Genomic DNA, 21,468 nt, shown 5'->3' with positions numbered 1-21,468 from the left:
ATAGTGCAGGGGAGGGGAGGGGAGCACCTTCAAAGCAAGCGTACAGTCCGCAAAGGCACAAGTCAAGTAGTTTAAATGCTCCCGTGTCTAATAAAAGCAGATATGTATGGCCTGTTCGCTTGGTCGTATTTGGCTTATGAGCCATGGCTTAGCAGCCAACGAACAGTATTTTTCTCTCACACCAAACCAGTCAACGGTACTTTCAGCTATGGCTTATAAGCCAAAGCCGCCCAAACGAAAGAACAGGACGGTAGTTAAAGGGGCTAAATGAACTGATAAGCATGTGTTTTTTGCCAAACCAGCATCACCAACTCTATGCACTGACAAGGTGCAATCATCGTAGGTTTCCAAAGGCATCCATGAGAACATCGGAATCTTTATGATCATCTGGAAGGTAGAATTTCAGTAGTAACAGACATATCTCAGGTCGCCTCACCTTGGACTAAGCTTTTTATTTAGACCTAAATATCCGAGCTTAGAACAAAAATGGCACTGCTCCCTTTAGCATAGTTTATTGAACCCAGAAAGGGATAGCTGCATGGCTCTAACCTGTTTTCTTTGACTACATAAAGTGAAATTTGCCACTCATATCCTATATGAAACATCCGTAACCGAATCCGAATCCGAGGTTTACTGTAGCTATCCGCAGTGGTTTCCATATGAGAATTTACTATCTACAAGTCATAGATGTCATAGTGCTCAAATTCTTTTTATGTCATCTGTAGAGAGCCAGAAAGTAACATTCAAGTACAGCACTGCTTTCCTGAACCCACTTTTCATCTGTGACAAGTTGGTAACTGTAGCAGTATGAAGTTATGAACCTATGGTACTTCAACCCAGATTCTGACTGAGACATTAAATACTGAAACAGTAAACTCTTGACAGACCATCTTCAATTCATCAACAAATCTACGGTGGGTGGATGTGTCGTCTTTAGGTCAAAAGTAAATAGCAGTATTAATTAATACCTGACATGCTGTGCCATGAAATGAAGGAAAATACTCCCTCCGTTCCAAATTCTAAATTATAACTCGCTTTAACTACATAGAATTTGCTATGTATCTAGACATATGTTATATCTATATGAATAGTAAAATTAGTGTACCAAAAGAGTCAAAGCGAGTTATAATTTGGAACGGAGGGAGTAGAAAGCTTCTGACAAGACACAGAGAAGCTTGAACACTTCTCTTGGAAATGATTTTGTGAAGTGAACAAGTCAGAAAGAAGTCAGATCTAGCGTATATGCAGAGTTAATGACTGGATCAACTAATTAGGATAGCAATTTGGCTTTCTTTTTCCCTGTAAAAAATTCATTATATTTCAAGCAAGCTACTAGATCGCTGACAAGTTAATGAATGCATACATCATATCAAATGGTAGTTTACAATTCACCATAATTTCATTCTAACACCACAAAAATGGGCAAGGCCAGTAACCATGCATAAAGTAAAGGTGTATACTGACAGAATCATGAAGGCAGTGAAGGAAGAGGCAGAGAGCGTGTTAACTGAGAGATTAACCAGACCAGTAAGGATATTTGCCTGAAAGAAGAACAAGCCACTTAAGTTTCAGTTCACTTAACCTGGCAAATTGAACAACATTCAAATAAATGCACAGTGAAGTTCAATTACTTGACAATTTCCATTTTCTAGTAATAAAGAAAGCAAGCAATGTTGGACTAGTGTTCGAACAAACGATGGTAACACAGATTACTTCCCGATTAAAATTGGACTTCATCAAGGGTCAGCCTTAAGCCCGTATCTCTTTGCCTTGGTAATGGATGAGGTTACCAGGAACATACAAGGGGATATCCCTTGGTGTATGTTGTTCGCTGATGATGTAGTGTTAGTGGACGAAAGCTAGGCGGGAGTAAATAGAAAACTAGAGTTATGGCGGCAGACCCTTGAGTCTAAATGTTTTAGATTGAGCAGAACTAAAATCGAATACATGAGATGCGACTTTGGCGGAGTTGTACAGGAGGAGGGAGATGTGAGTTTGGAAGGTCAAGTACTGCCTAAGAAGGATAACTTTCGGTATCTAGGATCGATGCTACAGAGGGATGGAGATATTGATGCGGACGTTAGCCATAGAATCAAAACAGGGTGGATCAAGTGGCGACAAGCTTCTGACATTCTCTGTGACAAGAGGGTACCACAAAAGCTAAAAGGCAAGTTCTATAGAACGGCGATTAGACCGGCTATGTTGTATGGAGCAGAATGTTGGCCTACAAAGATTCGACATGTTCAACAACTGAGTGTTGCAGAAATACGTATGTTGCGATGGATTTGCGGTCACACAAGAATGGACCGAGTTCGGAACGATGATATACATGATCGCCTAGAGGTAGCACCAATTAAAGAAAAGCTTGTCCAACATCGGTTGAGGTGGTTTGGCCATGTCCAAAGGAGACCTCCAGAGGCACCAGTGCATTGTGGAGTCCTAAACCAAGCTAATAATATGAAGAGAGGTAGAGGAAGACCGAAATTGACATGGGGGGAGGCAATAAAAAGATATTTGAAAGCTTGAGATATACCTAGAGATCTATGTTTGAATAGGAGTACTTGGAAAGCAGCTATTGAAGTGCCTGGACCGTGACTTGGGGCTCTTGGTGGGTTTCAACTCTAGCCTACCCCAATTTGCTTAGAACTGAAAGGCTATGTTGTTGTTGTAAAGAAAGCAAGCAATGATCTTACCAGAAGGAATGAACCAAGCATATTTTGACTGAATGCATCTTCAAGAAACAAGCTCTTTTGATATGAGGCAAACCCAGCTAATGTCAGGATAGATAAAACCTACATTGGATAATCAGTCAGCATAGACAGTGAAGCATGAACAAAAATTCTAGACCAAACAACTAAAGAAAAAAAAAACAGACAAACCCATTGTTGGTAGACCCTTAGGAAAGCAGGTTCATTTACTTGGGTAAGTAGTAATTTCGTGGCTTTGCAAACCCCCTTCCTACTTTTCATGGGTCTGATGATATGGCAAAGTTGCTCCCAAATCATTAAACAGTAACATTAGCAGGCAAAGACATAAATAGAATGGAATTTTGGACCATGCCGTGCACAACTGCACATTATATCAAGTGGAAACATGACATGTAACTATGTAAGACATACTGACCAAAAGATTACAAAATATTTAATTTGCCCCTGCCGCCTTGGCTTTATTTGGCCTCATTATGTGTTAATGTGTAGGCATTTTCGGATACAAAGTGCATATTGTTCTTGTGTCATTAATCCATGACATGGTCTAATATTTGTCCACTGTCTAACATACAAACACTACGAAAATGTTAAAGAAAAGACCAACTTGATGTGCTAATGAATATGTACTATAATTGCACGAAGGAACATACGAGAAAATAGCAATACCTGAAAATTCTGGCCAAAAACAAGCATAACATAAGCGAAGTTGCACTGCAAAATGAATGTTTTGATCAAGTTTCAAGCTATATTAACTTCCAATTCAATCTAAAGACTGAGTAGAAAAAAGGTTAAGCACCATTGGCCACTTGGCAATTTAGGAGGGTGCCTGCTTGCTAACCAAGATGAAAAGAATTGCTAACTTCTCCAGAGAATATGTTAAGGAATCTGAATTGTTTGGGCATGATGTCTAACTGCCTTGTAGTTTTTATGGGATCGATTAAGTGTTTCAATGCTATTAATCTTTTTTATATCATGTTTATTGACTGCAAATTTAAATGCTATAACTCCTTTTACACTGTACTCAGCCTTTTAATAAGCATTAAAGTTTCCTGTCATTCAATGTTAAGACCACAATCTGGCTGCACAAACCATAAAATTGCTACAGAAACTTTTAAAAACATTCTCCAAGATGGCTTCACTCTTCAACATTATTGATTTCATGCTAGAGTAAAAAGTCAATCAAAATTAGTATCTTACCATTCGCCGAGAAACTCTCTCAATATAGCTATCAAAGATGATTGCCAAAATCCTATAAACATGACGTGTGAACAAATGTTAATGATCAGAAAATATTCAAAACAGCAGTCAAGCATGCCGTCCTTGTTTCTTACCAAAAAGATGCGGCAAGAACCCAGATTTGCATGACTGTGTTCCTGTTCTTGCCTTTTGAACTGGTGTCAACAAACAGAGAGAAACCCAAAGAAACACCAATTAGAAACATACCCCAGTATCCTGCCATGAGAGGGTATCCATTAGTGGAATGCATATTTTTACAGCAATTTTAAAATACAATGCATGCAAATTTATGGCGTGCAGCTATTAAAAGGGCGCGATTGCTACAGGTAATTAGTGTGTGTACAGCTTAGTAAGGTAAAAAGAAACTATGTGTAGCATACATGAATAGGGTAAAAGAAATAGAAAAAATATTAGTAACATGCATGTGCAACACCTGCATTTATGCCTGCATCACATGCTAAGAAGGTTGAACGGCTGTATGTTTCTCAGCATATCAAGAAAATAAATTACAAACTACATAGAACTGTATTTTTTACCGAGGATGCTATAAATGCCCTCCTTATTCTGGCTGATTATATCGGCACTTCTTTTATCAGAAATGAGGTACTCATTCAATCCAGAAGATAGCCAAATCTGGTATCCTGAAACCAAAAACAGAGACAAATCTTTAAGAAAAAGTATTATAGCAATGTAAAGTCCATCTAAGTAAATTGGAAAAGTCTGTACCAGCAAGAATAAGCAGACCAACTAAGCCACAATGTTTTGGATGGATCCTGACAATGGATGTAAGGATAGAAACAGCTGCGAGGGTGAAAAAGAAGTTCCAATGAACGCCATATTCTCCTACATGGACCTACAAGATAATAAACAGTAGTTTCTTCAAATATGGAATTACTTAGTAACTTCTCTACCACGGCAGGAAAATTGATATCCAATAACACCACTTTCAGTATTACTAAAAAGCAAATATGTTGTGGTACAAGGTACATAGGGCATCAGTGTCCAGAAAAGAGGAAATGGGGCATCATAAATCATAATATAGATCATTTAGGAAAACAAAAAAAACAAAACAATTCCAGGCATTCCTACACAAAGACGTTACAGTTACACACCAGTGTATGTGTTATAATGAATCACCGAAATAAGTAAATAGTAATATCGGTAACTGGTGCAAAGAAACAGGAAAAGCACCTGATAATCAACACCCCATGTGGAGATAATGCGAGCAAAGCCGAGAAATACTAGTGGACTTATGGAACTCAGTGCTGCCTTGAAACTCCTAAGGAACACAAGTAGGAACATTGTAAGATACATCACACAAATCTGGTAGACTGATGTTGATTGGCACCTATGGTACAGGAACTAATGTATTCGCACAGTGAAATTAACGAATTCAAACATTGAAACTGTGAAAGAAGTTTTAGTTTTTACACTAGATAAATGGAGCATCAGGTGTCAGTGTACTAAATGAGAATCAGTGGACATATGCCATGCAGTGCACCACACTTTTAAGTGCCTATTAAGTATCCCTAAAGATATTTTGTTATGATAAATAATATCAAATCATAATTAAGGACTTACATTGAGGCTATGTTTCGTGCTTGTTTAGATACCAGTGCGTTAGCCACTACAAAAGATCCTACTCCAAGATCCATCTGTTAGACCATGTGTCAAATTCTTAATATCATTAACATGGGAAGATGATTTCAGATTGTACATTGCAACTTCTGAACTTCAAAATTAGTAGTAATACATTCCAAATCGTGCATGGCAGCATAGGTTCAACACTGAAAACAATAAACAGAGAATTTCTAGACAAAAGGTCAAAAGTAATACAAATAAAAACTGCGAATAATAAAAAGTTATTTCATATAGATGTTTCTTGCTTGCCATTTCTAGAAAAAAAAAATAACAGCGATTGTGTATGCAAACACAGGAATTAAAGATAGCCAAAGGTTACTATTGGTTCATGTTTCCTGGCCAAAGTTCTGTTCACTGAACCAAGCTGATAAAGTCACATACGCATATATCTTTAAAGTGGCAGAGCAAAGAATCTCAGAGCCTAGACAAGCCTAAGCATGGCTAATATACACCAAGTTCATAGACCATGTACATAACTATGCAAGCAGAGTTGTTTTGCCTGCAGTCTAGGGTCTGCAACTACATTGTTCAACGGCAGCGAGGCCAGGCAAATGCCCTGAGTCACCAGGCCATCAATCTGCCACTGTATAGTTAGCAATTTAAACATTTTTATGACTGTATGAACAATTTGTAGAAGGTGGCAAGTATGCACTTTTTTTTTGTGTGTGTGTGGGTGGGTGGGGGGCAGCGGGATAAGGCACAGTTGGTTCTTGAATAGCACTTGTATTCATCATGAGGGTTCTAGGCCCAAACATGTACAGGTGTGGACAAAACAATGGGGAGATACAAATAAGAATATCTCTCTAAAAATTTGCATTACTGATGAAGAGATGATGAAGAACCAATGTTTAAAATATCCGGCTATCACGTTTAGCGGCTGTTTTTTCAACACGCTAAAAAGGCTATAGCCCGCTATGGTGTCCGCTAACCCCATTTAGCGGATGAGTAAGAAAATCCAAAATCTGGGATAAAAATTGGAGAATGGAAATTCAAAAGCAGCAAAAAGGACATTATCTAGTAGAATTTGGCCCATTTTGGTTGCCGCTGCTGCCGCCGCCGCCAAAAGCTGAGTCGTCTAGTAGAAGAGGAAAGTTTAGCTACGGTTGCTGATTAGTGTCGGCCTTTATACGTCCATTTTGGGCCACAACCACGGGTGAATTTGGCCCAATGAAAGCCTGCGCTCCTTTTGTCCGCATTCATATGCCTTAGCGCCGCTAATTTGCTCCTCATTTAGCGATTTTAGCGCGCTAATTGCGGCTATTAGCGCCTACCAGAGCTTAGCGCTAAAAGTGAAGTATCGTAGCCTTGGCCCCCCCCAGACGCTATATCCGGCTATAGCGTCCGCTATAGCCGGCTATTTAGAACCGTGTGAAGAACAAAGATAAGAAAAAATGAAAGGAAAACATTGGGTGAATATATGGCTTACGATGCCACTACCATATGTTTCAGCCTTGGCATAGCGTCTTGGAAATATTTTGAAGTCCACAGCTAATATACACAAACATGTCACCAGAACCTACAGATTATGTAATCAGTTTTGATACTTCAGTGGTGCTACTACATCTCCAGTACTAAAGGACACAAGTTTTCTAATAAATAAAATTTTACATACCACCGAGACACGGTAAGAAGATATGTCTGCCCTGAGCGAAGGTACCTGACTGAACTCATCTCTAAGATGAAACTGAGACCTGGGAGGACAGGATCACATCAATTACACAATAGCACAGGCTGTGTTGCTAGAAGGAAATACAAAATGAACTTTAGATGGCAGAATCTAAAATGGCTTTCCACAAACATTCATGTAATAACTCATACAAAATACCTTTTAAACATGATGTAGATGGATATCAGGATTACAAGAGAGACAGCACACGTAAAAGCCCATTCAGATAAGACCTGCAAAACCAAGGAATAACCAAAGGATCAACAGTTTCCTTTTGTTCCAACTAAAAAGTGTTTAACTTATGCACTGTACTGCAAAGTTTGTTTCTCTGTGTGCTCTTTGATCCTTTTTAATTCAAAAACACCGGCGACTAAGCACAACCAAAATATAGAGAAGGGTCACTTACTGTGAAAACCAAAATAATTGGCAATACAACAGTGAGATAATCTACACCTAGTGTAGAGAAGTACTGCATCCAATATTTACGAACAGGGTGAACTTGATCATCATTTTTCTTTGCTGAATCCTTCCTAGAATTATCTAAAACATGACAAAACAAGGGAAGGATTGTGCTTTGTCAGATCAAATGTATACATGGAAAATAAAATAAGAGAGTGCTTATTTGTTAATGTGAAAATTTAAAAGGTCATACTTAAATACAGAGTATAGTTGAAATGGATGGCCTAATCTATGGCATCAACCATCAGACTTATCAACAAGTTAGAAATGGAGGGTGACATGGAGAGTTTTTAATGGAAAGTTAAAATCATACATATTCTACGCTGACACTGTAGAATAATTTGGACTATATTGTTGAATTCACGGTTTGCATAAAACAGATCCACAGTAATAAATCTGCAAAAGTTGCAGCCTACTAGTGATTTGATTTCCCAACCATATCAGTGGATCTCACTTGCAGATTTGTCATGGGAATTGATTCAGTGACGCCTTACACTACAATATAAGAGAAGAATTCACAGCATTTCTGATGAACTGACCTCTGCTGCTCCACTTTCTGAGAACTACCAATGCCTATGAACGAAAGGAGAAAACTAAGTCAAATCCCTAACTCGGCATGCTTGCGCATACAGAAAATGGCAGTAGATTTGAATGGGTTACCGGCACGACGGTGGAGAGCGCCGCGATCTCCAGCAGGGAAGACCCCGTCAGGTTGCTCACGAATCTGCATCATCAAGGCAGGGGAGGGTTAATTAGAGTAGTAAGGGCGAGAAGGGAAGCCACTGGAACCGCAGCCTCGATTCGTGGGCTAGGGACCCTGGACTTACTGCTCCTTGAGGAGCTTATTCGGGTTCAGGGGCTTGTCGAAGAGGCGGCCCTCCATCGAGACTCGAGAGGCGCGGGCGTGGAGGCGCGAGGGACGAGGAGAACTGCCGGTAAGGCGTCAGATATGGCCGACGGCACCGCAGCAACGGTGGCCGGCGGACGACGGGGAGCCGCGTGGAGCTGAGCAGTTTGGCAGCGCTCAGCTGATTCTCCCGGGGAGCGGCCGCGGGAGCGCTACCAAACTGGGCAAAGCATGTGCCACGTGCGTGCCCCAGATCCGAATGGATCGAAGAGGCTTTCAGGTGCTATTTTTTTTTTATCGAACTTTAAGGACCAAGTTAGGGTCCGCGTGATATTATGGGCTTCTGTGACCCATAAGTTTAGATGCGTTTAAAAATCACTATGGAGCATACGTATATGCATATTAGTATTTGACAAAGTAAAATATCAAGCTACAGTTTTAGTACTAACATTTTGTTACTTCAGTAATTTTATAGTCGTGTGTATGGTTTTGGGTGACTAGCACTTCGAGTGCAGGATCTATGGTCGTGTTTTGGATGCTCCGGTCCACAAGCCTGCATATGTCCGTCCATATAAACTCTGTGAGGCCTTTGGACGTACGTGTTCAATCCATCTGTATTAGAGTGAAATAGAATATAACTTATTTTAATTTTACTTCAACGCATATAGATTGAGTTGAATACATACGCATTCAAATAAGGCCGTGTTTGGATTCCCCGCTTCACTGTGCTAGGATGCACCCCATGGTGCAAATGCACACCCGCATACAGGCTAGGGTGGTACGGCCGATTTGGCCTTCACAGCAGAGTCGGGCTCTAGGGATGCAGGTTGTACCATGTGGTCCCACATGTTAGCCCTTCAGATTTGGTAGACTACGTCCGCTCATACGGGCAACCAAACGACATCTTGGTTTTTGTTGCATCCACTCATGCAACCTCAACGAACATCTTCTTTTTAGAAATACGGTTCCACTCGCTGAGTTTTGCTTGGAACTCGGTAGTCTAAGGGCCTCTTTGGCACGGCTTATGTTGGCTTCGGCTTCATCTATTTTGCGCAAATCGAGGCACTATAGCGTGAAGTCGTTTTATAAGCCGGGGTTAAAATGAACTAGAAGCCGAGAAAAACCAGTTTTTCTGGCTTCACCGGCTTTGGCTTCACCGGTGAAACCATTTTGGATGAGCCGTGCCAAAGGGGACTTAAGAATTCGGCCAAAGGTTGACTCAGCGGGGTATAAGTCCGAATAACGAGGGAGAGGGGGAGAGGGTGGAGTACCCCTTGTCAAAATATTTGTCAGTACTCTTTTGTTGAAAAAGGGACACAACTTTGCTTTACAGTGTCGAGGTTTATATAGGAAAGAGTAAGAAATAGAAAGGTGTCGATTAAAATGTTTAGCACACATTATTAGGAAAAAAAGTGTAACACAAAAAACAAAAAAATATTAGGGCCTGAATTAGGGTTCACATGATATTATGGCTTCTATGGCCTATAAGTCTAGATGTGTCAAAAAATTACTACGGAGTATATGTATATGCATAGTAGTATTTGACAAAATACGTATGAAGCTATAAAGGTCAGTAATTTTTTTTCTACTAGTTACATTTTGTTCCTCTTGTGTTAAAAACAGCTAGAGCTCTGGTGAGGTTCATTTAGAAAAGAGCAAAGCACAGCACAAAAGTTTAGGGAAAAAATAACCATTTAGAAAAGAGCACAGCACAGCACGAGAAACAAAAACAAAACAGCAAAGCACAGAAAAAAAATCATCATTTAGAATAGTTACATTTTGTTCCTCTTGTGTTAAAAACAGCTAGAGCTCTGGTGAGGTTCATTTAGAAAAGAGCAAAGCACAGCACAAAAGTTTAGGGAAAAAATAACCATTTAGAAAAGAGCACAGCACAGCACGAGAAACAAAAACAAAACAGCAAAGCACAGAAAAAAAATCATCATTTAGAAAAGAGCACGGCACAGAAAAACAAATGTCAAGAATGGGATTCGAACCCATGCCCTTTCGGACCAGTACCTGAAACTGGCGCCTTAGACCAACTCGGCCATCTTGACATGTTGAGTCCAATACAATAATAAGCTTACATGAACTTTCTCCAAAGCGAGACAACAGTGAGGCAGCAACGTCTGGGCCAGCTTGGCAGCTTGCTTCCATAATTCCATGAACTCCACCAGTCGCCACAAACTTTGACTACAACTAGAGCATCACAATACATGCGTGCGTGAGAAATGCCAGGCTCATAACGTGAACCAAAATATATATAACTATACTTATTCACCAAAAGAACTCAATTAACACATAACCCTAAACCCTTACTTAACTTGCTTCTGCTAGCTCACATCCTCTAAACTATCCAGCTTCACCAGTGAGAAAAAGCTACTACTACAAAATATGGTCCTGCCATACGGGGCTAGGGATTGCATTTATCACAGTAGTTTTGAGTTACTGTTTGTTCTCTTTGACAAGCACCTCCCCATCTGCCTTCTTTCCCCTTGCATCCGCAGTTTAGGGTTTCTAATCAGCTTTCTTTTTCCTACGGAGAACAATTAGATCACTCCTGAAATACATATACCCGATTGGGCTAGCCTCTAAGAGATCTTTACGATGAGACGTAAATGAAGGCTTAATCATTATCCATGGAGGCAGCGGACCAGTAACGGAAAGCCCATTGAATCAATTTGGAATCCACTCAATTATGGATCTGAATATAGGCAACTTTTTCTCTCATTCACATATCTATCCTTGTCTATGCTACTCACCCTCGGTTTCGTCCTACTTCTGGTTTTTGTTGTTACGAAAAAAGGAGGGGGAAAGTCAGTGCCAAACACATGGCAATAACGGAAAGCCCATTGAATCAATTTGGAATCCACTCAATTATGGATCTGAATATAGGCAACTTTTTCTCTCATTCACATATCTATCCTTGTCTATGCTACTCACCCTCGGTTTCGTCCTACTTCTGGTTTTTGTTGTTACGAAAAAAGGAGGGGGAAAGTCAGTGCCAAACACATGGCAATCCTTGGTGGAGCTTGTTTATGATTTCGCGCTGAACTTGGTAGACGAACAAATAGGTGGTCTTTCCGAAAATGTGAAACAAAAGTTTTTCCCTTGCATCTTGGTCACTTTTACTTTTTCGTTATTTCATAATCCCCAGGGTATGATCCCTTTAGCTTCACAGTGACAAGTTATTTTCTCATTACTTTGGCTCTTTCATTTTCCATTTTTATAGGCATTATGATCGTTGGATTTCAAAGACATGGGCTTCAATTTTTTAGCTGCTTATTACCAGCGGGAGTCCCACTGCCATTAGCACCCTTTTTTAGTACTCCTTGAGCTAATCTCTCATTGTTTTCGTGCATTAAGCTCAGAAATACGTTTATTTGCTAATATGATGGCCGGTCATAGTAAGTTCTCGCTAGACTGAAGGTGATCAATGAAAGATCACTACTAAATTTTAACTCTGTTTCAACGCCCAAAAAGTGTTGCAATAGGCCTGAAATAGTTGCAATATCAGAAATAGCAACACTTTTTTTCATTGGGAGGCGTTGCAGGCGCTTGCGTGGGTAAAGCTTTGGACAACGCTTTTCTACGAAGCGTTGCAAAATGCGTTTTGAATTTGCTGAAAGGATTAAGATGCCCAAGAGGGGGTGAATTGGGCTAATTCTAAATTTCTTGCAATAATTAAGCCCTACACTTAGCCCATTTCACTCCCTTGTGCCTAGAAATGCCCAAGAGGAGGTCGGCGGCGAAGGACGAGAGGCCCGGGGAGACGCGCATCACGGTGGAGCGCGCAAGATCCGGGCGGCCGTCGTGCCCCGTGGCGAAGACGTGGGCCCGGGTGCCCGTGCTTCCTCCGTCTATGATGACGGAGAAACGCGCGGAGGCGGAAGCGGGACGCGGCGGCGGGGCGACGACGTGGACGAGCGCGGAGACGAGGAGCGCGGTGCCGAGGCAGAGGCCGCAGAGCCTGCGGCGGCGGCGGGGGCGTGGCGAGGGGGGTTTGGTGGTGGGGTCAGGCATGGTGGTGAGCGGCCGGGACCCCTGGCCGCCGCCGGCCCGACGTGACTCGTGGACGGCGAGAGAGGTTGCGACGACGTCGAGCCTTTATTTTATTTTTTATTTAAATATATTTGCGGGGGAGGAGCGCTTTTATAGTACGGGCAGGGGCGAAGGCGTCGTCAAAGTTTACGTCAACACACCATCAAGACGACTTTTTATTTTTTTTCTATACACGAAAGAGCGGACTTTATTAATTATTAAATTAATTTATTCATTTATATACTCAGAGGCATACCTGTGTAACAAAACTGCTCTACACAACGGGAATCTACATACGGCACACTCGAAGTGTGTACTAGTCACAATGAATTTTGACAAGCTTCTATGCAAATAAAAGAATTTAACACATTGGATCATCCACAACCTAACTCGTTCTATTTTTTTCTTCTTTTTCTCGAATACGAAAAGGATTTGCGTATCTTTTTCTCATTCCATAGTTTGAGCTCCAAGTCCACCTCCTCGACGTCGCCGCCATTGTCGTCGTCTGAGTCGACGAGGTCCACGAATGCTACTTGAGGCAGCGCCGTCATCTGGCCAGGCTTGGCATGCACTCGCCGGTGACCCTGCCACCGCTGGCTCGCCGATGACGAACTCTGCACGTCAGACGAGGCAGCCTGTCCCGTGACAGGAAGTGCAGTGGCAGCGCTCTGAATCTCTGATCGGCCTGACGATAATGGTTCTGATGAGACGAATGACGGTTCTAATGGGACGAAGGGTGACCGCCGTTCGTCGTAAACAGCCTGCTAACGCGCACAACCAATGCATGATCGTTTAGAGCGAGTGTAAAGCAAGTCACAAGCCATTTATATATTGCTTATAATACGTCTTTCTCGTCTTGAAGCAATGATCGGTAAATGAATGTAATGCCTGCCTGGTCAAAGAATCATTGCCGTAATAATGCTGGGCGAGGTAATACGGAATCAAATACCCCCTTGTCATTTGCAGTTGATGAACAGCTCCATTTCCAACCTGTAAATTCTGATCAGGAATTGGGAACAGGGAGGGAGGGAGGGAGCTGCATCGGCTGGCGCGTACGTGTTGGTGCCTTGGTGGTGTGCCGCCGGCGCCGCTGCCACGCCGGCCGCATGCACGACCAGAGCCGCAGGAGGCAGCGCCGGCGGCGGCTGATGAGGCGTCGACAGGGACGACGCGGCGGCGTAGCAGCGCTCGGCCATCTCGAGCGCCACCCTGATCCGCTCCAGCTCCACCACTCCCAACCCTCGCCGCGGCTCCCGCCTCGCAGGCAACGTGACGACGTCCTCGGCGACGGAGGAGGCCTTCCGCTTCTTCCCGCCGGCCTCTCCTCCCGTCGCCATGGTCGCCGCGATTTTTTAGCTATTATTATTATTATCATCTCCGAGTTCCACGTACGCGCTTCGCTATATAAGCGGGCGGGCGGCGACGCCATTCTCGATCTGGAAACTGAGCTGTACCTCAGCATTGACGGCGGGGGCGATCTGACGCGCATGAATTTCAGATATGCTCCGAGTAAATCCCTTCTCCTTGTGATCCCGGATTCCCGATGCGGTCAGTGTGTTGGATGCGTCTAAGATTTGAACCATCCAGCGAGTGCGAGTTTACTGCCGCGATCGCCATGCATGGAAACAAATCCCTGCCGCAATCCATCTTGCTTGTACTCGCCTCCGCGCTCAACAGAATGACGCGGTCGGCAACGGTGGGGGCGATGCCTCCTCCGCGGCTCCGCGGCGTCTGCATCCCTTCGTATCGTAGGCACAAGGCCCACGCCCACGGCCCACCCCACAGCCATCTTGTGGTTCTTGATGCGCGTGGCCGGCCCTCGGATGAGAGAGAATCCGGAAGAGCCCGGTCATTAGCTCCAGATAACCCACAGCTTTGCACGCTTTAATAAATAATTACTCTATATACAACCCTTACCAACGTGTTCGTTTCGCTAATCCTCGACCCGTGTAAAGCTGTGGGTTATCTGGAGCTAATGCCCTGGAGCACTGTGCAGCAGGTTTTGACTTCTGGCCAGGCAGACCCTCCCAACCTTGGCAGTTTCAAATCCATGAGCATCGGAATCCATATGCGATGACTCTAGCATACGTACTCATGACCATCGGGGGGTGTAATGATACTTATATATATCCATATATGCAGCTTATTATCTACCATACAACGTGGCCTCAGCACGAGCGGACCACAACGCGGAGCCCCGAGTTGCCCTCGGCACGGCGGCGCAACGACATCGACAGCCCCAGTCATGAACGGACCAGCGCGGCAGGCTGGCAGCAATGGCTCCTCGGCAGATCTGGCTTCCCTCTTCCAGTTATGCGGGCGCTGCCTCTTGCCGTGACGCAGAGCCGCCACCGCCGGCCTGCAACCTACAAGCGTCGCCGGGTCGCTGCCTTCGGTGAACTTCACATGCCAACGAACCTACATTCTCTCAAGCAGCAAGGAGATGTTGCGCTACGTTGAAAGCACATGTTGCAAGCATATGTTTCAAATGTTTTTAAGGCATGTTGCAAATGCTTCATATAGATGTTGCAAAAGTAGATCGAAATTTTTTTTTACACGTTGCAAGTATTTTAGATTAATGTTGCAAGCGTTTGTTCAAACTATTTCATCTGTTTCGAACGTATGTTTGCAAATAGTTTTTTATCTGATGTTGCATATAATTCACACATATGTTGCGAGAGTATGTTCTAAATAGTTTATCTGTTTCAGTCTTATGTTGCAGCAAGTGTTTTTACGTTGCAAGTTATAAGTGTTTTATTTGGAAGTTATATATGTTGCAGTGGCTATACACGTACATTGTAAGTGTATGTTTCAAATGTTTCAGCTGTTTTCAGAAGTACGTTGCAAGTGTTTTATCTAGATGTTGCATATATTGCAGTGGCTATACACATATGTTGCAAGCGTATGTTTCGAATGTTTCACTTGTGTTCAGAATATGTTGCAGCAAGTGCTTCGTATTGCAAGTATTTTTATTAGCAAGCACGAGAAAACACGCGTAGATGGCGTGCTTCTAGCTAGAGTCCACGGCAATGACTGGTTGCAACTCTCGTGTTTCGGTGACTATCAACCTGTTCGTTTTGACTAAATTGGCTTATAAGTCATGACTAAAAGTACTGCTGGCTGATTTGGTATGAGAGAAAAATATTATTAAGCCGTAGATTATAAACCAGATATAAATGAATAAACCGAAACCAACATGCTGCATGCATCACTGGAGACCGGGGCCACGCGTGTCCACTCCCCGCTTAAAAATTGTGAGCATATAGGCGCATGCAGCAGCAGGCAGAGCAGCATGCGTAGGCGTGCAGCAGCAGGCGGCGCATGTGGGCGCGTGCATTAGGAGATGCAGGCGGCAGCACCATGCGCATCACGCAGGGGAGACGCGGACGTCCACGCTGATAATCTAATACAAGTGCAACGAGCGTGACAACACTACGTGCTGAGTTTCATACGCGTATCAGATACTGATTTACCGAATACCACTACAATACTCGTGTTTATGCATACGTAACGTAACCTATAACAACAATTAACATCTATATAAAATACAATACACATACGATCATATTTTAGAATCACAGGTCTGTTCGCTGGTTGGTTTCTAGGCTGATAAGCCCGATTGATACTAGTTTATTATAAGAGAAAATTACTCTTGCCTGACTGATAAACCCTGACTGAAACCAACGGGTCACCGAGCTGACAGAGACACGTCTGGATTTGGGCCCAGGCGCGGCGTGGAATGAGGATAATGCGGCAAGTATGTCAGACAGATAGTCAGCCAGACAATGAGCACAGGGCCCAGCTGATGAGGATGAACAGCTAATTTGCTGGGACTGGGACAGGTCCACCCCCACAATCCCACAGGCCCACAGCCATCTTGTGGTTCTTGACGCGCGTGGCCATCGGATCAGAGAGAATCCGGAAGAGCCCGGTCAATCGGTCATTAGCTTTTGCACGCTTTAATTACTCGACAACCGTTTACCTACGTGTTCGCTTCGCTAATCCCCTACCCGTGTGACCAAGGTCCAGTTTAGTTTGCAAAAAATTTTGCAAAATTTTTCATATTTTCCATCACATCGAATCTTTAGACGCATGCATGAAGCATTAAATATAAATAAAAAATAAAACTAATTATACAGTTTAGACGAAATCCACGAGACAAATCTTTTAAGCCTAATTAGACTATGATTAGATACTATTTACCAAATAACAATGAAAACGCTGCAGTAGCCATTTTGCAAAAAAATTTTTATCTAAACAAGGCCCAAGCAAAAACCCGAGGGCGAGGGTTATCCCAGCATGTGCGTTATTCCTCGTGCTCGCGCATCCGGTTTGGGTTCTCAGCTTACCTGGCAGGCAAAGCACCCCCCCCCTTTCCCACATTTCAAAACGATTTCGAAACGGATCCGAGAGCCCACGGCCCGAAGCCAGCTGCGCAAGCTCTGCTTCGCCCGCCCCCACCGCCATTCCCCAAGTCCTCCGAGGTCGGTCGACGCCGACACATGGAGTTGGAGGGGCTGTGGGCGCGGGTGCTGCACGGCGCGGCCTCCGCCGCCGCGCCGTGGGAGTGGGACCGGGCGGCGTGGGCGGCGGTGCGGGCGCGCGCGGTGGCGCCGGCGCTGGAGGCCGCGGTGTGGGCGTGCCTCGCCATGTCGGTCATGCTCGTGCTCGAGGTGTGCTACATGAGCGTCGCCGTCAACCTCCTGCGCCGGACCCCGGAGCGGCGGTACCGCTGGGAGCCCATGCCCTCCGGGACCGCCGGCGGCCAGCAGGACGATGAGGAGGCCGCGGTGGGCGGCGAGGCGTACCCGATGGTGCTCGTGCAGATCCCCATGTACAACGAGAGGGAGGTGAGGCCCTCGGCCCGCGTGATTCTCATTATCGATCGCCACCCGCTTCTGTATGAAAGCGGCATTCATCCAACCAACTCACGGGCTTGCATTGTTGATTAGGAGGTTTCACATTCAAAATGCGACGACATTTTAGGCACGCAAGTATTGCTTCAATTCTAGCTCTTGTGAATTTCTCTTGTATTCAAAATGCAACGGCACTAGGTTCAACTGCTTTTAGCTCTAGATTGAGTTCGGAGTTTCTAACTTTCTGTGGTGCTCCGAGTCCGAATTTCCTTAGGCCCGGTTTGGATCCTTAATTGAATTCATTTTAATAATCATAATTTAGACCTATATTAATTAAGCTAATATGGTTGTATATGAATTATATTTGTATATTATTGTTGGTTATACGAGAGAGATACTTATGTGTTGCATTTCTACCGTATGGGAGCGAGTTGAAGAACGTGTTATAAGTTGCAAAGTAGAAATATAGAATGATGATCTGTAGAATCCATTTCCATCTCCCACCCTATGAATTTGAGATAGACTTATATGTGAACTATGGAAAGTGGTGGAATGTCAATTTCCAAGCCAAATAGCTTAATTTATTATGTATATTTCAATTCCTTCAAATGAAAAGATCCAAACTGCCTCTTATATTGTTCAAGCTGCTTGTGTTGTTTCTTTTTTTCTTTCATGGTGGGGAAACTTGAGGCTCTGTTTCGATGTGGAGTCTTGTCAACGATGTGTTTGCTGCTAGTTTGTACATTGACACGGGTTCCGCAGTGCTAACATGCCAAAATGCAGAGCACATTCAGCTTGTTCGCTTGTTAGTTTTAGCCAGGGCTTATCAGCCAGCCAACAGTGTTTTCCTCTCACAACAAATCAGCACCAGCCGGGCTTATCAGCCCAGAAATCAACCAGCGAACAGGCTGATTGTCTTCAGCAATGTCCTAGGTAAGCCTGGACAATATGTTAAGCTGCATCCCACGATCGCGTCTGATAGGTCATCTGATCTCTCTAACTGGTGGAACCGTGGATGCCAGAATGTTGAGTAGCCATGTTTCCTGTCTGACAGGCGCCTGAATTTTATTCTCAGGGGGTCAGCCTGTTCATTACAAACATATGACGATGAAGGTGATGCGCGTACCTTTCTTTTTCAGGTCTACAAACTCTCTATTCGAGCAGCATGTGCCCTCATATGGCCGCCTGACCGTATTATAATCCAAGTCTTGGATGATTCCACCGATCCATATATTAAGGTAACACAAGATAAGCTGTTTTTTTGTTTGTTTATTTGCTTGATCTAAGCATTTCTAAAGACACATGTGCTATACGAAGGTTTTGAATCTAAGATGTAGTTCATCAATTCATGTGATGCAACATGTCAAACAGCTGGAACAGCTTGGATAGTTGGATGTGCTTAGCACTGCTTATTCGTATTTTGCTTGAGCTAACTGTTGCTGGAGAATACAACTCGGTGGTAGCCTGGTTGCATTAGTGAATTGCACTGCAAGAGTGTGTGTGCAACTGTATCAAGCTGTAAGGAAGTGTAGCAATTTGCTATACGTTTCATAGTGAAGGCTGCTATCTGAAAATTCAATGTTTTTTCTCCTGAAACTTGTTCTCTAATTCAACTGCAAGAAATTAATTTCATCAAACAGGACTCAGTTATATTAGCAGCCACGACCATACAATTAGTAGACCCTTATCGAAATCAGTTAACAATACGACTTTTCCAATTATTTCCTGTAAAATCAATAATCAGTTATTGCGTAGCAAACTACAAAGAACCCCATTTATCTTTCTTTAGCTAAGCTTTCTGTTCGTTTTCATTGAATTGACTGTTTTCTTTATTTCTATCAATTTTGATAAAATGCAGGAACTTGTGGAGCTTGAATGCAAGGGTTGGGCCAGCAAGAAAATCAACATAAAATATGAAATTCGGCAAAGTAGGAAGGGATACAAAGCAGGAGCCCTGAAGAAGGGCATGGAACATAGTTATGCCCAAGAATGTGATTTTGTAGCCATCTTTGATGCAGATTTTCAACCTGAACCTGACTTCCTTTTAAGAACTATACCATTTCTTGTGCATAACCCGAAGATTGCTCTGGTACAGACACGTTGGGAGTTTGGTAAGCAAAGCTTTCCATTTGTGTTCTCTAATGTGAGACTACATACATTTCTTTAGCTACAAAACATTAAGTTAGGCTCATTACTGCAAATACTTGGATGCAATTTGCTCTGCCTACGAATGGGTAATGTGGTTGTGTCTATAATTTGAAGTGAGAACTTTTGTTCATTCTGATTACAGGATGTTCCTGACCTGGCCTTTGCCCGGGCAATTTTGCAGTGAACTACAATATTTGCCTACTGACAAGGATACAAAAGATGTCACTAGATTACCATTTCAAGGTGGAGCAGGAATCAGGCTCATCTATGCATGCCTTCTTTGGTTTCAACGGTACGACCGTAAGAACCTATGTCAAAAGCAATCATGCGAGTTTGCAATCATATCTGACTGAAGGTTTTACAGGTACTGCTGGTGTGTGGCGGGTATCAGCTATTAGGGAAGCAGGAGGATGGAAGGATCGCACCACTGTGGAAGACATGGACTTGGCTGTGCGAGCAAGCCTCAAGGGATGTCAATTCCTGTATGTTGGTGATATAAGGGTGCGTCTTTCTGCACACTTGTAGTAGTGGTGACGTTTTGATAGGCATATGCATCTGCCTATATCTGTCTGTTGCTGTAACAATTTTGTACAGGTTAAGAGTGAACTCCCAAGTACCTTCAAGGCCTACCGTCATCAACAGCACAGGTGGACTTGTGGTGCTGCCAACCTCTTCAGAAAAATGGCCGGGGACATTGTTAGAAGCAAGGCAAGCATTCTTGAATCAATGTAACAGATGCAGTTACAGTATGGTCACTTAGTAGGAAGTATCTTTACTGTGTATATATATGAATATGAATGATGCAGGGGGTAACCGTATGGAAGAAGCTTCATCTTCTGTACAGCTTCTTCTTTGTCCGAAGGGTCATCGCTCCCATCCTAACATTCCTGTTCTACTGCGTCGTGATCCCATTGTCCGTCATGGTCCCTGAAGTCAGTATCCCTGTCTGGGGAATGTTCTACATTCCCACTGCCATTACCGTCATGAACGCCATCAGGAATCCATGGTAAAGTGACCCATCTTTCTCCTGGCTGACTCCAGATGGAGTAGATTTCCCTGGCTATCCGCTCGTTAATCTCGCGTGTTTACTGATGCTACCAGTTATTTCGTGCACGCCAGGTCTATCCATCTGGTGCCAATATGGATCCTGTTCGAGAACGTCATGTCAATGCACCGAATGCGCGCGGCACTGACTGGGTTGCTGGAGACCATGTACGTGGACGAGTGGGTGGTCACTGAGAAGGTGGGCGACCATGTGAAGGACAAGCTCCAGGTCCCTCTCCTTACACCGGTGAAGCCAACCGAGTGCGTCGAGAGGTATGTAAGAGATCCAGCAAGCTGTACGCGTTGCGCTCTGTAGACTATCACTACGTAGCAGCAGAGATTGCAGTGGAGAAAACGTGTGTCTGACACTGTTGCTTTGCGTTTGCTGATCTGGTCTGTTCTGGCCACTGCAGGATCTACGTGCCTGAGCTCCTGGTCGCGTTCTACCTGTTGCTATGCGCGTCATACGATGTCGTGCTCGGAGCCGGGCACTACTACCTGTACATCTTCCTCCAGGCCTTCGCTTTCCTCGTGCTCGGGTTTGGCTTCGTCGGCACCGCGACACCCTGTTCTTGTGCATAGGCCATAGCACATATAGCCCATAGCTGTTGCTGCATTCTTCCCTGATGTGCCTCCTGTAAATCTGTAACTAGAAAAAAGAAAGCAATTATTTGTGTAAATGGAACAGAATAAACGCTGCACGCGACGCATTTCAGTATAGTACTCCCTCTGTAAAAAAAAAGGCAATTCTAATCCCAAGGAGTCAAACGATTTTAAATTTGACCAAATCTATATGATAAAATATAAACATTTATGATACTAAAT

The 21,468-nt window shown here is 43.6% G+C and overlaps 3 protein-coding genes and 1 non-coding gene across 8 annotated transcripts; 1 reads left to right on the top strand and 3 right to left on the bottom strand.

Annotated features, from left to right (window-relative positions):
- Positions 1-378: 378 nt before the first annotated feature.
- LOC136535647 (uncharacterized protein At4g17910-like) lies at positions 379-8,798 on the bottom strand. 5 transcript variants are annotated; one of them, XM_066527982.1, is made up of 17 exons: positions 8,538-8,798; positions 8,371-8,434; positions 8,250-8,283; positions 7,658-7,791; positions 7,411-7,484; positions 7,198-7,276; positions 7,012-7,101; positions 5,526-5,599; positions 5,136-5,223; positions 4,671-4,797; positions 4,481-4,585; positions 4,040-4,099; positions 3,906-3,957; positions 3,375-3,419; positions 2,880-2,973; positions 2,694-2,792; positions 381-1,541 (listed from the first exon to the last, which is right to left on the bottom strand). In XM_066527982.1, exons 1-17 carry the CDS (start codon positions 8,591-8,593, stop codon positions 1,389-1,391), a joined length of 1,428 nt encoding a protein of 475 aa, XP_066384079.1. In that variant the 5' UTR covers positions 8,594-8,798; the 3' UTR covers positions 381-1,388. The 5 variants fall into 5 exon arrangements, 4 of the variants coding, with proteins under 4 accessions (XP_066384081.1, XP_066384079.1, XP_066384080.1 ...); XM_066527984.1 differs by lacking the exon at positions 7,012-7,101 and having other exon boundaries at positions 379-1,541; XM_066527983.1 differs by lacking the exon at positions 2,880-2,973 and having other exon boundaries at positions 388-1,541; positions 4,040-4,160.
- Positions 8,799-10,530: 1,732 nt separating this feature from the next.
- Positions 10,531-10,611, bottom strand: TRNAL-CAG (transfer RNA leucine (anticodon CAG)). The gene has a single exon. It is a non-coding gene; the product is annotated as a tRNA-Leu (tRNA).
- A 2,705-nt stretch (positions 10,612-13,316) lies between these two features.
- Positions 13,317-14,055, bottom strand: LOC136537416 (uncharacterized). The gene is made up of 2 exons (XM_066529395.1): positions 13,652-14,055; positions 13,317-13,356 (listed from the first exon to the last, which is right to left on the bottom strand). The coding sequence occupies exons 1-2, from the start codon at positions 13,930-13,932 to the stop codon at positions 13,317-13,319; spliced, it is 321 nt and encodes a 106-aa protein (XP_066385492.1). The 5' UTR covers positions 13,933-14,055.
- A 2,875-nt stretch (positions 14,056-16,930) lies between these two features.
- LOC136540593 (probable glucomannan 4-beta-mannosyltransferase 4) lies at positions 16,931-21,411 on the top strand. The gene is made up of 9 exons (XM_066532594.1): positions 16,931-17,445; positions 18,591-18,689; positions 19,310-19,562; positions 19,781-19,891; positions 19,964-20,100; positions 20,194-20,307; positions 20,406-20,605; positions 20,719-20,916; positions 21,057-21,411. The coding sequence occupies exons 1-9, from the start codon at positions 17,098-17,100 to the stop codon at positions 21,223-21,225; spliced, it is 1,629 nt and encodes a 542-aa protein (XP_066388691.1). The 5' UTR covers positions 16,931-17,097; the 3' UTR covers positions 21,226-21,411.
- The last annotated feature ends 57 nt before the right edge of the window (positions 21,412-21,468 follow it).

This window comes from Miscanthus floridulus, chromosome 2 (genome assembly GCF_019320115.1).
Source record: "Miscanthus floridulus cultivar M001 chromosome 2, ASM1932011v1, whole genome shotgun sequence".
NCBI lineage: Eukaryota > Viridiplantae > Streptophyta > Magnoliopsida > Poales > Poaceae > Miscanthus > Miscanthus floridulus.
This window is presented reverse-complemented; position numbering and strand designations above follow the sequence as displayed.

What these genes read in the sequence shown, in the direction of transcription:
- LOC136535647 (XM_066527982.1), bottom strand. Translation starts at nt 8,593, where the DNA reads ATGGAGGGCCGCCTCTTCGACAAGCCCCTGAACCCGAATAAGCTCCTC. An exon ending in AAACATATGGTAGTGGCATC is followed by an intron (nt 5,600 to 7,011) that starts GTAAGCCATATA and finishes ATGGTCTAACAG; the next exon opens with ATGGATCTTGGAGTAGGATC. An exon ending in TTTTTGGCCAGAATTTTCAG is followed by an intron (nt 2,974 to 3,374) that starts GTATTGCTATTT and finishes CCATATCATCAG; the next exon opens with ACCCATGAAAAGTAGGAAGG.
- LOC136537416 (XM_066529395.1), bottom strand. Translation starts at nt 13,932, where the DNA reads ATGGCGACGGGAGGAGAGGCCGGCGGGAAGAAGCGGAAGGCCTCCTCC. An exon ending in CACCACCAAGGCACCAACAC is followed by an intron (nt 13,357 to 13,651) that starts GTACGCGCCAGC and finishes GCGCGTTAGCAG; the next exon opens with GCTGTTTACGACGAACGGCG.
- LOC136540593 (XM_066532594.1), top strand. Translation starts at nt 17,098, where the DNA reads ATGGAGTTGGAGGGGCTGTGGGCGCGGGTGCTGCACGGCGCGGCCTCC. An exon ending in CCATGTACAACGAGAGGGAG is followed by an intron (nt 17,446 to 18,590) that starts GTGAGGCCCTCG and finishes TTTCTTTTTCAG; the next exon opens with GTCTACAAACTCTCTATTCG. An exon ending in CCAACCGAGTGCGTCGAGAG is followed by an intron (nt 20,917 to 21,056) that starts GTATGTAAGAGA and finishes TGGCCACTGCAG; the next exon opens with GATCTACGTGCCTGAGCTCC.